Source organism: Tenrec ecaudatus, chromosome 10 (genome assembly GCF_050624435.1).
Source record: "Tenrec ecaudatus isolate mTenEca1 chromosome 10, mTenEca1.hap1, whole genome shotgun sequence".
Taxonomy (NCBI): domain Eukaryota; kingdom Metazoa; phylum Chordata; class Mammalia; order Afrosoricida; family Tenrecidae; genus Tenrec; species Tenrec ecaudatus.
Genome location: NC_134539.1, coordinates 80,206,059 through 80,224,403, shown reverse-complemented (window position 1 = coordinate 80,224,403; position 18,345 = coordinate 80,206,059). Strand labels below are relative to the sequence as shown.

The following is an 18,345-nucleotide window of genomic DNA, read 5'->3' as shown; positions in this document are numbered from 1 at the left end:
GGAGCTAGAGGAAAGTTGTATGTTTCATCGTTGCTACACTGCACCCGGTTGGCTCATCTCCTCCCGGAGACCCTTCTGTCAGGGGATGTTCTGTTGCCTATAGATGGGTCTTGGGTCCCTACTCTGCACTCCTCTTCATTCACAATGATTTGACTTTTTGTTCTTTGATGCCTGATACGTGCGGTTTTGATTTGTGTTTTGGGAGAAGAGGATCACCTTGTTAGAGGGCACGAGCTCACACAGGAGATTGCTTAGGAGGTCATCACAGTTGTACAGGCAGCTGGTGGTGGTGGCTTGGTGAAGGTGGTGAGATGTGACCATGTTCCACAGAGAGGGATTGTCCTAGGCTAAGGCCAGGAGAGGCATCCCTTCTCTTGCAATTATACACTCTGGACCTGGATAAAGATGAATTTGTCAAGCCTCTGTTGTACAGATTTGGGCCATGGCAGTCTTGGTCTGGTTACTGTCGTTCCCTAATCCCCAAACAGGGACGGATCCCTGTGAGGATGCTTACACAGCTTTCATTGGGGCCTCCACATTGCCAGCTTCATTGATTTTCTCTCCTTTGCTACCCCATTTCCTGAGCAAAACTCCCCTTAAAGCCTTCCCCACAAGTGACCCCAGGCCCCTTTCCTAAAATCTGTGGAGAAAAAGCAGGTTTCATTCACCAGGAAGTGCCTGCAGATGAGGAATCGATTCCTTCTTGTCTGTCTTCTGCTGTTTTGTTTGGGAAGTGGGGAACTGTTTGGTTGCATGAGTAGATTACAAGGCTCCTGCGGACAACGGGGAAGTACTTGTTGGCCTGTTTGTGCCAATCCCTCAGCCTCTCCACAGCTGCAGGTGTTGCCTCTCCCCAGGAAGGTTTCTCAGTTGTAGCAAATACCTTTCCATCTCTCATGCTATCCATGCAGATGCCTTTAAATCTCTCTCTCTCTCTCCCCCTCCAGCTCTGCTGGCTTCTTTCCTTCACGGAGGCACTGTCACACGTGGCATTGGCCCCGGTGAGGCCGTGCCAGCCTTCTCACCCTCCTCAGCCACTTTTTCTCCTTCCTTGAGGAGGCTAGGTGTGGGATAGTGAACATCTGGTGGGGTTGTTTGAGCAGAGTGGGGGAGGGAGCTGGTAAACACTGCAGTGAGTGATGGCATTTCAAGCCTGACATGTGTTTACGTGGCCAGGGACTCTCTTTCAAAAGCTGCCAGACACTGCTGCTTGCCAGGAAAGGAGATCTGGAGAGTTTGGAGAGGCTCGGGAGGAGGTGCAGATAACAGGCCTGCTGTCCTCACTGAGGGGCTTTCTTGAGCTGCTGTCAGGTGGTCCAGCCCCAGGGATGGTGGATACCCTTGTGGGAAACCTTTTGACACTAATAGTAACAGTCCATTCTGCTGTGGTTCTGAAAGTGTGTGTGTGTGTGTGTCTGTACTCACTGTCCATGAAGTGCACTGCACATTGGCCCTTTTTCTTCCTTCCTATTTGTCTTTTTGTCACAGCTTCTGTTCACGGCACAGAAAGGAGGAGGAACAAGCTGTAAGTAAGCCTATTGGGAGCAAAACATCCCCACCCAGAGGAAACAGCTCATAAATGGTGTTTGGGATCCATTTTCATACTTGTCTGAAACATTTGGAAGGAATCACTCTCTTGTAATTGAGCTCTCCTAGATGCATGTATTTTCTTTGAACCAGCCTGCATAAGCTTAGGAAAAAATGATGACTCTCCCTTTTCCACAGTGGTCTGCATCAGACCGTCTCGTGCTATTTTTTGGTTTCCTGAACCTGAAAAGTTGAAGGAGAATTTGGAACCTTTGGAAGGAACCAGCATCACATATGGGATTTTCCTCTCCTTGTCAGGAGCCCCCCCACACAAGACTAATTTTGTCATGAGCAGAAAAAGAGAGATCTGGATTGTTCTGTGGTTCTGATACAACTGCCACGTTCTTAGGAAGTTACATCGTGAGAATTGCTTTGCTCCTGCAGTGTTTTGGTTTCTAAGTAGGCATTAGCTCTGTGTGTGTGTGTGTGTGTGTGCGCCTGTGTATATAAGAGGTGAGAGAGGTGGGGAGGGGTTGGTGGAAAGAATGCTTTGTTTGTCTTTGGTGTGGTATACATTTTGATTTGCATAAACTCATAAGGGCCCCAAACCCATCCTACCAGACTGCCCCCTATCTTGTAAGGATATGGCCTGGACAGATGTGTTTAAATGTCTGTCCCCAGGTTACAGATGAATTTATCTCTTTTTCTATGTAAAACTATTAACCAGAGCCTGGCACAAAGTAAGTGCTTAATAAGTTATAGTGGTGGTGATCAGACTGTATGCGAGTTCCTCGAGACCAGGTGGAACTTTTATAAGTCTTGTTGAAGGATGCGGGAGTGGAAAAAGGCACGGCATATGTAATATGTGTGAGTGCACAGAGAGCTCCACAAGGAACCCCACCTGTCTTGCTCTCTGAGGTGTTCCCAATACTTGTGACCTGTGATCATCTAGATCAGCAGTTCTCAACCTGTGGGCCACAACCAATTTGGGGGCATTGAACGACCCTTTCACAGGGGTTGCCTGGTTCATAATAATAGCAAAATGACAGTTAGGAAGTATCAACGAAAATAATTTTATGGTTGGGGGTCACCACAACATGGAGAACTGCATTAAAGGGTCGAGGCATTAGGAAGGTTGAGAGCCACTGATCTAGATGGACATGGGCCTGGGACAAAGTCGAGGGAGAGAGAGAAACCTCTACCTTTTGCTTCTGGTTCATTGGCTTTCATGTGCTCTTTCATGTCTCCACACTTCTGCACATGCTCACAGTGTCCACCCCATTCTTCCCACTCTGTACTTGAAACATTCAATTCATCCTTAAAGACTCAGCTCATAGGGTTCTTATTTAATACCCAAGGCAGTTAGTCATCTTCTTTAAAAAAAAAGTTTTATTGACATATCTTACACATTCCAATGTATCCATTCACATACAATCCTGTTGTTTAATTCCATTGGGTGGGGTTGTTCACTCGTTGATGCTAACTGCACCCCTTTACCTTACTTCCCTGCCTCCCTCCTCTCATCCCTCAGAGAACCACCACTCTTGTCACTGTCTCTGAGGGGTCATCCATCTTGACCCTCATGTACCGAGCAATCCTAAATATACAAACAAACATACGCAAATCTAACGTGATCAATGGTCACCTTCTTCCTTATGTGTCAGCGAACCTATGATTTGTTACAGCGCATGACCTCTAAGTATTATTCTGTTTTCTTTTCGCTGCTACACTGCAAGACTCTCGAAGCAAGACTGTATCACCTCCAACTTTGAGTCTCTGGAGTTGATAGACGAGAGGAACGCAGAGGATGGGTTATGAACGAAGGAATGAATTTTGTGCAGGCTGTTACTGTTTGGGTATGAATCTACCCGTTCATAACGATCCCCAGCTTAGAAGTCATCCTCGTTTCCTCGTTTCCTCTCCCCGTATTGCAGTCCAAAGTTATCTCCCCTCACTTTCGGTCTCTCCAGTCTAGCACTACACATAGTAGCTGAAGGGATCTTTCATTAACTTAAGATGTTTATTTGTTATGATCAGCTATTCATGTAGGGAATGAATTGTAGTACTATTACTAGTATGTGGGACATTGTCACCAGTAGAAATCACAACTATTGTAGGTTATTCAGAATATTTCTGCTCATAACCATTTTAAATCAGATAGTATGTCTTATTTTGTAATGTAGTAATAAATGAAATGCATTTCTCTACTTGAAAATAGAAATTACTACATTAAAATTACTTTGAAATGTATTTTGATAACTATGTTTTCATAGTTGTTTTTGTTGTTGCTGATGTTGTTGTTCGGTGCTTTTGAGTTCATCTGCCTCTCTGTGACTCTGTGTACAACAGAATGAGACGGTGCAGTCCTGCATCAGCTTCACAGCTGTTGCTGTGTTTGCGCTCATGGTTGCAGCCCCTGTGTCAATCCATCTTGTTGAGAGTCCCTCTCTTTTTCCTTGCCCTCAACTTTACCAAGCATGATGCCCTTCTCCAGGGACTGGTCTTCCCTGATAAAATGCCCAGAGTATATGTTATACTGTCTTGCCATACTTACTTTTAAGGAGCATCTTGGCTATACTTCTTCCAAGACAGATCTGTTTGTTCTTCTGGCATATGTAGAGAATATGACCTACTCAATATGCTTTGCTAATACCGTAAGCATTTGTCAGTTCACAAGCATCAGTTTGCCTTCAGTCTTTCTTGCTTATTGCCTGGCTTTTACACATATATGACATTTAAAATTTATTTTTAAATGGTTTTTTGGGAGCTCTGACAGATAGCATAGCGTTCCACCATTTAGTCACATTGAGCAGTGTTATATAATCGTTACCCCAATCCGTTTCAAAACATTTTCTTTCTTCTTGAACTCCTTCATATCAGATCTCCTCTGTCTCCTTCCTCCCCCATCCTACCCTCAGGAGCCCTTCTTCTTCTTTTTTTTTTCTATAATATTTTTTGCCATATCTTACATAATCCTATCTATCCATTCACATATAATTCTGTTGTTTGATCTCATCAAGTGGGGTTAGGGTTAGTCATTAGGCATCAATGCTATCAGCTCCCCATTTCTCCCCCCCCCCTGCTTTCTGTGCCCTCAGGGAACCATTACTCCTGTTACTGTTTCTGAAGGTTTATCTATCTTGGTTTTAGTGTACTGAGAGACCTTAAATATACAGGCGAACACACGCAAATCTAACATGCTTGATGAGGTAAAACAAATAAAAGTCATAATAGTAAGGGGAGGAAATACTAGAGAAATATAGGATAGTTGTGTGATTCATCAATGCCATACCACACCCTGGATTTATCGTTCCTTCCATGTGGCGCCTCTGTGAGGGACTGTCCAATTATTTCCAATTACCTTGTAAGTTGGTTTTGAGCCTCCACTACACCCATGCTCCTTCACATCAATTTGGTTGCTTTTTTTTGAACTTCTGATGCCTCTTCCTGATGATCACACAGGCTAGTGTGTTTCTTCCATGTGGGCTTTGTTGCTTCCCTGCTAGATGGCCACTGGTTCAACTACAAGCTTGTAAAACCCCAAATACCTTATCTTTTGATAGCCGGGCACCATCAGCTTCTTTCACCACATTTTCTTATGTACCCATTTTGTCTTCAGCGATTGTGTCAGGAAGGTGAGTATCATACAGTCTCACATTATTAGAACAAACCATTCTTGTGCCGAGGTAAGATTTAAGTAGAGGCCCCAAAGTATGATACCCTGGCTTGAGGGAGGTGCATCTTAGTTGTCATTGCTTTTTAACATTTTAAAGAGCTTTTTTTTGATGATTGTTGATCTAAGTAAAATGACATCTTTGATACTATGTCTTCCCTGTTGATCATGATGTTGCTTATTGGTACAGTTGTGAGAACTTTTATTTTTTTTCTGTCAATAAGTGTATCAGAGCCTCTTTACTTTTAGCAAGCAAGCTTGTGTCATCTGCATATTTTTGGTTGTTGATGAGCATTCCTCCAGTCCTGACACACATTCTCCATGTAGTCCTGCTTTTCAGATTATTTGCTTAGCATTTGGACTGAATAAGCATGGTGACAGGGTAAAACTGTGTTAGTTTGGGTAGACTAAATTCATGGAAACTTATGTGAATATAAGAGGCTTAGATACAAGAGCACTTGAATATTAAGAAAACATCCCAGCCCAGTCCAGATCAAGTTCATAAGCCCAATATTAGCCCATGTGTCTAATACCAATCTATAAAGTCCTCTTAGATTCACGAAACATATGCAATAATGCTGAATGCAGGATCACAGACCCGTGGGTTGGAAGTCTTGTGGATCCAGTGGCATTGTAAGCATCTCAGCGCTTGCAGGGGTTTCTATGTGGCTTCTCTCGTTCCAGAGGTCTGGTTGCATCAGGGTAAGTCAATGTGGCTTCTTCAGCTCCTAGGGCATAGTACCATGGATCTTGTCAGTAGAACATCTCTCAGGGAGTGAGACTTGTCAATGGAGAGTCTCCGAGGGAGTGAGCCAAGAGAGAGTGTACTGTCTCCTGCCTCTAAGGAGGAAAATATAAGAGTTCCCAGAATTCTCAGGAGAAAGCCATACCCACACACAGGCTTCATTGGCCCTGATCCAATCGACAGGCTAGATTCCACCTCTTCACTCTTAATCCTCTCAAGTCCCAAATTGACCTCTCCTGATTTTAAGCCATTCAATACCTCCTTATTGGTCTATGTATGGGCGCCATATGAACACAATTAAGTGTTCTTTGCGATGATATATATGTAATTTGTTGCAATCAATACAACACAGATAAACATCTTTCTGTATTCTCTACTTTAAGCCAAGATCTGTTGGACATCAGCAGTGTTATTCTATATCCTCTTTTGAATCTATAATTAAATTTTGAATCATTAAATTTCTGGAAGTTCCCTGTGGATAGACTGCTACAACTATTTTTTTAATATCGTCAGCAAAATTTTACAAAAAGTTTTACGCAATTAGCAAAATGAATTAATGCTATTGCTTGATAATGTTGCATTTTCTTGGGTCTTTGGAATGGGCACAAATATGAATCTCTTCCAGTCAGTTGGCCTTCCAAATTTCTTGGTATAGGCATATGTGAGTTAGGTTTTTTTGTGCTAACATGGCACCTGTAAGAAGATATGGGTGGAGTTTAACCTGTCAATCAGGTCGCAGCTTGATGACATCATTTGGAATTTCCACTGGGATAGATGGCCCTTCTCTGCCCTCACCTTTCTGTTGCCGAGTCATGCTGAGACCTGCAAGAGCCCTGGAGATACATCCATCACCATTGGATCCACGGGATTTTGCACCCACCAGCCTGTGATCTTCCTGTATTCTGCATCATTGCATGTGGCTTTGTGAGTGTGAAGAGGGATTTATGGACTAGTATCAGACTTACGGACTTGAGTTGGACTGGTTGGTCTTGGATGTTCTGACACACAAAGCTTCTTGACATAAAGCTCGCTCTTATACATATATGAATGTCTCTGGATTTGTTTCTCGAGTCAACCCAGCCTAACACAGCAAGTGAGTGCTTTAGGTGTTGCATCTACTTGATGAAACATCTCAATTAGCATTCCATCAATTCTTGGAGCCTTGTTTTTTGCTAACGCCTTCAGTGCAGCTTGCCCCTTTTCAGGGATAGACCACCATGTCATCTTTCCTCGTCTGTGTTAGTCCAGAAACTCTGCTGAAACTCGTCTGTCACAGGTGACCCTGCTTTTATTTGAAACCCTGGTAGCATAGCAACATGCAATCAATCACAGTATGAGAAACTAGCAGATGTGTGGTGGGTAATCCTGTACAATTGTTGTGCTGTGTAATTTAATGACATGCATTTAAAAACACGTCTTTGGGAAGAAGCCCGCAGGCTTTAGGAGACTGCCCAAAGAATCCAAGGCACAAACCTCCTGGCTAGAACAACGCCGGACACGTGGTAGGAGCTCAGTAAATGAATGGATAAGTGATTCATATTTCCCTCTCTGAATGAACTGCCTGTGATTCAGGGAACAGGTATCCTGTAGCTTGGCACAAACAGTATTTAGGAAATAGTCTTCCAAAAGTCTAGGCCTTTTGGAAACCTACTCTCACTATCTGAAGGAAAGAAAGAGGCATTTACAAGAACCAGGATAGCCCCTCTCGCTTTCTTTCAGTCATGGGCATCTGCTGTCTTGCTTCTGTTCTTTCCCCTCGAAGTACACTGTCCGTGCATTTGGCTCCTGAGGTTATAGCACTTCAGCGTGGCTGGCCAGCAAAAACTATCTCTGAGTCCTGAGTTCTCAGGAGACTCAGGAGAGCCTCTGGTCCAGACACTGTGGCCCAAGAGGCACTATCCTCCACCTTCATGGACTTTCCCATGGCTTACTTAGATGTAGTTCTCGGGAAGAACCTTGGCTCAATAGACCCCCAGCTTGGAAGATTCGTCCCGACGCTGCAGGAGTTGGAAACCAAAGATGGGTAGGTGGGGGTTTCTCTGGACCCTGAAAAGGACACTTCTTTCTGCTTGGGCCTGTTATTTCTTAGCATGTGAAATATCACTTGTCTGAAAATCGCTGCCCATAATTTAGACTGTTTTTGTCAGTGGCGAGACATGCAGGAGTCTGATCAGAACAAATGCTGCTTTCTTCCCAGCTCAGAGCTCCCACAGTAAGCACAATGGGCCACGTGCTGCCGCTGTCATCCTGCCTTACGGTAGGCTGGGGCCAGAGTGAGAGGGAGGGAGGCTAGACTCCTTGGAAAGGAAGAGCTCTGTGCCTCCCGCTGGGCAGCTCCTTCCCAGTAGTAGAGGCCTACACGGCTTGCTGCGTTTGATCCTGTTTTCTTTCTGTAGTCAGGTCTTTTGGCTGTGTTTAGGTATAAATGAGTAGTGTATTGTAGGTTCTGATGAACACTGCTAGTAACTAATAACCTTGGTTTTTCTTGCTCTGTGTGTGGCCTGAGCAGAGCAGTTCATATGCATTTCCTCCTCCAGTCTTCCGTGGGCTCTTTGAGGAGGCTGTGTTCAGGTAGAATCATTGATTGATCAGGGTCTGAACACCTAGTCTTGCCACTTAACTAACAGGAAGTTACAATATCTTTGTGCCTCAGTTTCCAGGGAATCAGAATATTTTCTACTTCATGTTGTTTTTATGACGATTAAATGAACTAAAATATAACACATTCCCTGGAGCCTCATATAGCATCAGCTCTCTCACCATAACTGCCAACATTGGTATATGGAAAAGGAACCCTGTAAGGGTGCCACCAAATGACACTGGCAGAATGGGCCAAGGTGGAGACATCTTCCAGTGGGAAACAGGGCTTGAGCTGATGGCCAATCACAGAGGAGGTGAGAGGCTTGGCATATGTGCTAAAGGACTGCATGATGCCAAGAGTGTACAGTTGTCATGGCCAGTACGGACTCAAAGACCCTATGAGAATCAGAGTGAGCAGATTTGATTCCATGGCTGGGTTCCCCTGAAGAAATCCACAGAGCACGAGGGATATTCAGGAAGGAGCAAAGCTTGCCCCAGACTTGAACCAAAGTCAGGTGGATAGTCAGTCCCTAAGAGGATGGAACTGGCACTTCCCACTAGGTCCCCGCCTCCTGTCCCTGTTCCTCCGGAGATGATGCTCTTTTAGGTCTGGTTTGAGCCCATTTAATCCAGTTTGAATGGATGTGTGCAGATTCTGTTCAGTCAAGCTGGCTGGCTCTGGCCCAGGACAGACTGAGTTGATTCCAGACTGGCCGAGTTCAGTTGCCTGGGGCTAGTCTGGTTTGAGATAGGCCCACTAGCTAGGCTCAGCCTTTGAAAGAACATTTCTTCCCTAATTCTGGTCTCTTCTGTACTAGAAATTACTTGAAGTGTTTTGTTTACCTTATTAACATTTCTCTTTTAACATTTGTGAATAAACTGGCTTCTTGGCATTTTGGTATTATTTTAGCATTTTGTTGATCCCAAAGGGACTGTGGCCAGAGTGAAGTACATGAGTTTAGATCACCATTGTGAAGCAGGCCTGGTGGCTACTTTTTATTTTGTGTAATTGGTACTCCTTAAAATTCACCCATTATAACTGTACAAATGATGTTTAGCAGATTTATGAGAGCTGTGCATCTGTCAGCTGTGCTCCCATTTTGAGACATTTCTCTCACTCCAAGAGGTGCCTGGTGACGATTTTCAGTTAACCTCTGCTGCTGTCCTAGTGTGGTTGGTATGCCCTAGCTCCCCACTGGTATGCCTTTGGCCTGTGAATTTTCTTTTTCAAGCCCTTTTATAAAGATGTAATAATATAAGATGGGAGTAGGTAAAAAGGATTGCTCCTAGTGTTTCATGTGTGGATTTATATTTAACAAAAGATGTTTAAACAAGCGTCTGTGATCAGTGAATGGCAGCAGACGACTTCTCCCAGTAATATATTTGTCTCAGTTTCCTTAGGGTGTCTTAAAACAAGAAACCACCCAAACAAAACAAAGTAAAGTATACTTTTTGTGCCATTGGGGGTGGGGGTGGGTGGGTAACTAACCAATTTTGAGGTCAGAACTAATAGCAAATTATTTTTTAAATCATTTTATTGGAGGTTCATACAACTCTCATCACAATCCATATGTACATCCATTGTGGCACGCACATTTGTACATTCATTGCCCTCATCATTCTCAAAATATTTACTCTCCACTTAAGCACTTGGTATCAGATCCTAACTTCCCCCCTCCTTTCCCACTCCCCCTTCCCTCATGAACCCTTGATAATTTATAAATTATTATTATTTTGTCGTATCTTACACTGTCCAACATATCCCTTCACCCACTTTTCTGTTGTTCACCCCCCAGGGAGTAGGCTATATGTAGATCCTTATAATCGGTTCTCCCTTTCTATTCCACCTTCCATCCACCCTCCCGTATTGCCACTCTGACCACTGGTCCTGAAGGGATCATCTGTCCTGGATTCCCTGTGTTTCTGGTTCCTATCTGTACCAGTGTACATCCTCTGGTCTAGCCGGAATTGTAAGGTAGAATTGGGATCATGATAGTGACAGGGAGGAAGCACGAATTAGAGGAAAGTTGTATGTTTTCATTGTTGCTACACTGCACTCTGACTGGCTTGTCTCCTCACAGTGACCCTTCTGTTAGGGGATGTCCAGTTGCCCACAGATAGGTTTTGGGTCCTCAATCTGCACTCCCCCTCATTCACAATGATTTGATTTTTTTGTTCTTTGATGCCTGATACCTGATCCCTTCGACACGTAGTGGTCACACAGGCTGGTGTGCTTCTTCCATGTGTGCTTTGTTGCTTCTGAGCTAGATGGTTGCTTGTTTATCTTCAAGCCTTTAAGACCCCAGATGCTATATCTTTTGATAGCTGGGCACCATCAGCTTTGTTCACCACATTTACTTAATGTGTCTTCAGCGATCGTATCAGGAAGGTGGGCACACAATGATATGATTTTTTGTTCTTTGTAATAGCAAATTTTTAACAAAATTCAATTGGTTATCTTTCCCAAATCATTGAAGCTTTGCAGGAATGCTGCCCCCAGAAACAGCAGTTTTTAGATGGATCAAGTATTTTAAGGAAGATTAGGAAAACCTAAAAGATGAGCCAAGAGAGGGAAGATCATCATCCTCAGCAAATGAAAGACCAGTGGCTGAAGTCCAGAGTCTGGAGGAAGACCATAGACTTACCATTGATGTAATAGGGTTTCACATGGTTTGGCCTTTTGAAAATCAACATCTTGTTCTCGGTAAGCTTATCAGTTTGATGGGTGCCAAAAGTGTTGTGTGTGGAGATTAGCTCGCTTAAAAAGCTGATCTTCCCATCAGTCTTTTAAGCAAGAAAGAAGCTAATGCAGAGACTATTGTGGAATGAATCAATATAGGGGGCAAGTCTTGGATTTACCAATTCAAAGAAGAGAGAATCAGTTTAGAAGTTTAGGGTCCCTAAAAAAATTTTTTTTTAATTCCCAAGATACAATCGTAATAGATATTCTCAAAAGACACAGGGTGATCAAAGGGGCTTATTTTAAAGATGTTTTAAGAGAATTGAAAACTGCATCAGTGCGAAAAAGACCATGAAAGTTGTGCCAAAGAATCCCCTCCCCCTCCCCCATACAATGCACTTATTCCTTCTTTAAGGGTAGTATAGACTGTCCTCTGGAGTATTTTGTTGGACAACCTTATCCACCAACTCTACAGACCAATCTTCACTCCCCTTCAGAGTTTTTTGTTCTTGGAACATGAAGAATATTGAAAATGATTTGTGTCCCTCAAGGTTGCCAAAACTACTCTCTAGGCATGATGTAAATTGGAAAATGAAGCACTCTGTGGGGAAGGGATGAAGAGATGGAAACACTGCTTCAGAAGTGGATAGCCCTAGATGGAGGGTATGTCAAGAAACAGTAAAGAGTGTCACATTTTTGTTTAATAAAGGTTTCTATGCTTTTGTAACAAGATTTTCTGATTTACCCTTGTATAGTCTTTTGTATCAGCTTTGTTCACTTAGCATAATGATTTTGAAGTTAATTCATATGGCACTGTCACATTATTTTATTCCTTTTTATTGCTGAGGAATGTTTCATTACATGGACGTACCACATTTTGTTTATCCATTCCAGTTGATGGGCCTTTGGTTTGTGTCTACATTTTTATTATGAATAATGCCACTATGAACATTCACATGTGTCTTTCTGTGCACATAGGCTTTCATTTTTCTAAGGTGGAGATACCTAGGAATGGAGTCAGTAGGTTGTCCAATTACCTCATGCTTAGCTTTTTAAAGAAAATGCCCTACTGTTTTCTCAAATGGCTGCACTATTTCATATCCCCATCAGTAATACACGAAGACTTCACTTCTCCATAACCTTGTTGACACTTGTTACTTCTTTCTGATTCTAGCCATCCCAGTTGGGGCCAAGTGGTATATCACTGATTTTTATAGTATTTGCCTTACTGTCTTCTTTTGTGAAATGTCTACCTAAGTCTTTTGTGGGGCTTCTCGATGAGCAGCAGCGCTGAGATTCATGATTAATCTTGACTGTGTGTGGTCAGCTGAACATGACAATGAATGAGTATTCTCAGTGGTCAGTCGAAAAGACAACGAAAGAGTTCTCAGTGGTCATTTGAACAAGACAACGAATGAGAGTTCTCAGTGGTCATTTGAACAAGACAATGAATGAGTGTTCTCAGTGGTCAGCCGAACACGACAACGAATGAGTGTTCTCAGTGGTCAGTCGAACATGACAACGAATGAGAGTTCTCAGTGGTCAGTTGACCAAGACAATGAATGAGTGTTCTCAGTCCCTTCCTTTCTCCAGGTCAGTCTTTTGTCTGAAGTGGGGTCTTGCCTTAATGGGCAACTTCTTTTTCTTAATTATGAAAACTAACAAAGCATTCAGTTAAAAAAAAGATGCAGTGAGTTCATGTGTCTCCTCTTACAGGTAGTCATTGTTAGGGCTTCACCATATTTGCTTTAGCCCTATTTACGTGTATTTTTGCTGTAGGATTTGAAAGTAAGTTGCAGACTTATTCACCCCTCCTATTTGGGGCATACATTGCCTGAGGGTGAGGACCTTTTGGTACTTAGCTTCTACATCAATGCAAGAAAATGAACAGAGGTTCAGTGGTATCAGCTAATATTCATGTTCAGGTATCCCAGGTTGCTGCCCTTCCCTCTTCTCCCCAATGTATTTTATAGCTTAGTTTAGTAATTTTAGGTGTTCTGGGGGAGAGAGGGTGGGGAGGCAGAAGGTTCACAGGCTAGAACAGATGGAGGGGGCAGTTGAAGAGGGAAGAGTGGGAGCAGGTGTGAGGGAGAAGGGAACAGCTATAGGTGGTTTGGGGCACGTTGTTTTGACATCCCCTGTTGGTCACTGAACCCTTGGATTTTTGTTTCGTCTTTGAGAACATACTGGTCTGTGAGTGGACCTTGTGTCTGAGGGGTTTGCGACGATCACAGAGAAATGTAAGATTGGACTGGTACCCTCTTCTTTTCCATGTGCCACCAAGCCATCTTTCTCGGGGACTGTCTTCCTCTACCTTGATTTCCAAGGCTGATTTTTTTATGGGCACCACCCACTCAGCATATCCCAAATTAAATTTCTCACTCCCCCTCTCTCCCCAAATCTACAATTTCCCCTCTGTTTTTTTCCTTGGTAAAGGATACACTGCCTTCCTGATCATTCGCCTTTCCATTTTGGTTGACTTTCTGTCCGCAGGCTCTTTTACCATGCCTACCCGCCCCCCCCCCCCCCCGGGCTCACTGCCACCATTGTAGGACCTTCCTTTTTCTCATGCTTGGATAAGTGCAGTTTCTTCCCAAATGGTATCATTCTTGTTGCCTTCCTTTTTCCCATTACATCATCCCTACTGTCCTGGCCACTTTGCTTCTAAAAAGCTGTCTGTGCTGTGGCTCCAGCTCTCGGGCTCAGCGGTATGGTAGATGTTCTAATTAAGGTGTGCAGGTGCTGGTGTGAGAGAAAGTGGTTGTGCTTTGGGGAGTCCAGGGGTAATAACCAGAAGAGGTGAATTTGGGCAGGATGCTAAGCAAAGGCAGCAAAGCATGGATTTGTTAACTTCTGTGTACCTGTTTTCTCACATGGAATACGGGTGCGACACCAGGATCTATCGAAGGATTGTTGTGAGAATTAGAATGAGCTAATGTATGCAAAGCATGCAGCCTCTAGGAAGTATTTCGTGGGCGTTCGTTATCATTGATGTGGTTGTTATGATGAAATGAATTGCTACATAGAGGAGCACAGTAGAACCACTTGGGCTTCTTTATCTGCCTTACTTCTAAAAGAGAGGTTACAAAAATAAAATAAAATAAAAGAAAAGAAAGGTTACGAACCCCGGCACTAGCAAGGGCCAGGCATGTACTGAGATGGTAGCACAGGCCAGGTCGCACTGGAAAAATCTCATGAAGAGGGGCAATTACTGATCAACCTAGGTGATGGTTATCATGCAGGAATGTGGGCCTGGAATTGCCAGGTATTTTAATTTTTGAGAAAAGCAAGAAATCCAGAAGTCTATGTGAAATTTTGCAATTTTAAAATGTTGGCCTTGAGACTATGTACAAGAGAAATGTTGGTAATTGCTTTAGAAAAAAATAAAACCCTACATGAGCCTGACATATACCTGTGGGTGAAATTTAACTGTAGGCCAGGGTTTTTAACTTGCTCATCTGGGGTCACCTGATTTTGCCTGCGGGTGAGATATGCAGCTGGTTGGAAGCCTGATCTTTATGAGCCCCTTTGCCTTTCAGGACTTCTGCAGACGGGTTATGTCACCAGCAGAGGCTGCCCTGAAGCTCCCTGTGGCCTGGAGACTATGTACAAGAGGAATGGTCTGATGGCTAGCGTGTTGGTCACCTCTGCCACTCCACAGGTATGGAGGCTGTGAGGATGGGGTGGTGGCGGGGGAAGGTCTTTTATGCTGACTGAGGCCCCAGCGGAGCCATGGACAGGACAGCTAGGCTGCAGGGCTTCATGAATGCCACCATTCTTAGTCCTCCCAAGGCCCCTGGCCACGCCAGGCGTGAGATTTGGGAGGCAGTCAGCCCTGAGGATCAGTATGTTTTCTGAAGTTGTTCTCTTCAAAGCAAAACAAATACCCGCCCTGTCCAGTTGTAGAAAGTGCCACATTCCATTTTGGTGGCAAGAAGGGATCAGACATTCCCCAGGAAAAGCTGCTGCTGATTATAAATAAGTCACACATTCCGAAATGAAGTCAGACAGAAGTGACTCCAGCTGGCCCTGTGTTCTTATTTACCTTACTCAGTAGGAAATGGCTGTAAGGACTGGTGGTTGGAGAATGGTCTGGGCGAGGGCCCCTGCCATGGGGTTTTGGGACTCTGCTTCCCAAGCTCAGTAATGGAACAGAGACATACAGGAGGTGTGGATGTCATCTGAGGTCCAGGGTTGCCACTGTGTCAAATGTGTCATGCTTGGTCCCTGTGGCAAACCAGCAAAGCAGCGCACAGTGTTCTGAGCTCAAAGGCCTTCATAATAATCCACACAGAGACATATAGGAACCCATTTGTCCCCTGTCAACCTTTCAGAAAAATCCCTATTATCTTGAAAGCAGACTTGGTGTCTTTTTAAATTCCCTGATGGTACCAAGGGTAAGTCAAACAGTATTACACTGGGGTACTAGTTCATACATCCGTGGTGTCCCACACAACACGTGTTTACATTTGTCACTGAGATCAGCGGATGGGTGGTTTCAGTGTGTACTTTCTGTGCCGTGGGAAAAAAAGATTTTGAGGTCAAGGCTAATAACAATTTTTTCACTAGACTCAAGTGGACATCTTCCCAAATCACTGAAACCTCCTCACAAGCTTACGCACATGCTACTCCACATAAAACACCAGTTTAAAAGGGTTAGGAAGACCTCAGGTGAATGAAAGGTGTCGTACTACACAAAGATGATGTGCGCCTACTTTGTGAGTCGTGACTGAGGTCTTCAAAGCTTGTAAGTGGCCTCCTAAGATGTGCTCTATCGGTCTCTCCCTATCCGGAGAAAGAAAAGTGAAGACAATGGAAACACATGGAGCCAATGAGTCCAGTGGACTAATGGACCACATATTAGTTTCCCCAACCCTGAGACCAGAAGAAACAGATGGTGCCTGGCTACCACGACCCACTGCTCTGAAAGGGATCATGATAGGTGACCCTGGGTAGAATGAGAGACGACTCTGGGACAAAAGGCAAAATCGTAAAAACTATCAGGATTACTGATTGGATAGAAACTCTGGCTCTTAGTCACCTTTCAGGTCTCAAAATGAACTCACAGCTCAGTTTTCAGCCAAATAATAGACAACGACCAGTAAGGCTATGCATTAGAATGGCCAATCATTTGATATCAAAAGGATAGCATTTACCCAAAGACGAAGTAAAGAAAGCTCAGGAAAGGAGTAGGAATGGAAACAGGAAGCACAGAGTTTTAGAAAATAGGATTACTGATGTTACATTGTGGGCATTGTAGTCAGTGACATGAAACAAAATGTATATGAAATGCTGAGTCAAAAACTGATCTGCAGCCAAAGTGGGTGAACAAGTAAATGTGGTGAAGAAAGCTGATGGTGCCCGGCTATCAAAAGAGATAGTGACTGGGGTCTTAAAGGCTTGAAGATAAACAAGCGGCCATCTAGCTCAGAAGCAACAAAGTCCACATGGAAGAACACACCAGCCTGTGTGATCGAGTGGTCCCAAAGGGATCAGTTACCAGGCATCAAAGAACAAAAAATCATATCATTGACTGCACACCTCCATGATAGGATCGCTGAAGACAAATGGGTGCACAAGCAAATGTGGTGAAGAAAGCTGATGGTGCCCGGCTATCAAAAGAGATAGTGTCTGGGGTCTTAAAGGCTTGAAGGTGAACAAGCGGCCATCTCGCTCAGAAACAAATAAGCCCACATGGAAGAAGCACACCAGCCAGTGCGATCACGAGGTGCCCAAGGGACCAGATATAAGGCATCATGCAAAAAAAAAAAAAGATATAAGTGTGTGTATGTATGTGTATATATGTGTATATGTATATATGTATGTGTATATATATATTATACTAAATGAAGGGGGAAGTGCAGAGTGGAGACCCAAGGCCCAAGTGTCGGCCAATGGAGATCCCCTCATAGAGGGGCTTAGGAGAGGAGATGGGTTAATTAGGGTGTGAGGTAGTATCGATGAAGAACACAGCTTTCCCCCAGATCCTGGATGCTTCCTCCCCCCAACTACCATGATCCGAATTCTACCTTGCAGGGCTGGATAGGACAGAGGCTGTACACTGGTACATATGAGGGTTGGAGGTACAGGGAATCCAGGGTGGATGATACCTTCAGGACCAAGGGCGTGAGGAACGATGCTGGGAGAGTGGAGGGTGAGTGGGTTGGAAAGGGGGAACTGATTACAAGGAGCCACATGTGACCTCTTCCCTGGGAGAGGGACAGCAGAGAAGGGGGGAAGGGAGACCCCGAATAGGGCAAGATATGACAAAATAACGATGTATAAATTACCAAGGGCATATGAGGGAGGGGGGAAAGGGGAGGGAGGGGGGGGGAAAAAAGAGGACCTGATGCAAGGGGCTTAAGTGGAGAGCAAATGCCTTGAGAATGATTGGGGCAGGGAATGTATGGATGTGCTTTATACAATTGATGTATGTATATGTATGGATTGTGGTAAGAGTTGTTGGAGTCCCTAATAAAATGTAAAAGAAGAAAAGAGAAAAAAAAATCATTTTATTAGGGGCTCGTACAACTCTAATCACAATCCATACGTACATCCATTGTGTCAAGCACATTTGTACATTTGTTGCCCTCATCATTCTTAAAACATTTTCTACTACAGCCCTTGGTATCGGCTCCTCATTTTTGCCCCTCTATCCCCAACCCCTCTCCCTCACAAACCCTTGATAATTTATAAATGTATTATTATTTTGTCATATCTTACACCGTCTGATGTTTCCTTTCACCCACTTTTCAGTTGTCTGTCCCCCAAGGAGGGGGTTATATGTAGATACGTATGATCAGTTCCTCTTTTCTACCCCACTGTCCCCTTACCCTCTGGTATCACTATTCCCATTATTGGTCTTGAGGGGTTTATCTGTCCTGGATTCCCTGTGTTACCAGTTCTTATCTGTACCAGTGTACATCCTCTGGTCTAGCCAGATTTGTAAGGTACAATTGGGATTATGGTATTATGGGGGAGGAAGCATTAAAGAACTAGAGGTAAGCTGTATGTTTCATCTTTGCTATACTGCAACCCGGTCACCTACCTGCGACCCTTCTGTAAGGGGATGTCCATTTGCCTATAGATGGGTTTGGGTTTCCATTCTGCACTCCCCTCATTCACAATGATATGATTTTT

At 43.9% G+C, this 18,345-nt stretch overlaps 1 protein-coding gene across 2 annotated transcripts in view; it reads left to right on the top strand.

The window, feature by feature from the left end:
• Positions 1–18,345, top strand: part of RALGPS1 (Ral GEF with PH domain and SH3 binding motif 1) — a 362,265-nt gene that overhangs the window by 23,731 nt on the left and 320,189 nt on the right. For both annotated transcript variants that reach the window (XM_075560767.1, XM_075560766.1), the window contains exon 2: positions 14,745–14,866. In XM_075560767.1, the coding sequence (XP_075416882.1) occupies positions 14,810–14,866 (57 nt within the window). In that variant the 5' untranslated portion in view covers positions 14,745–14,809. The remainder of the gene's footprint in view (positions 1–14,744; positions 14,867–18,345) is intronic.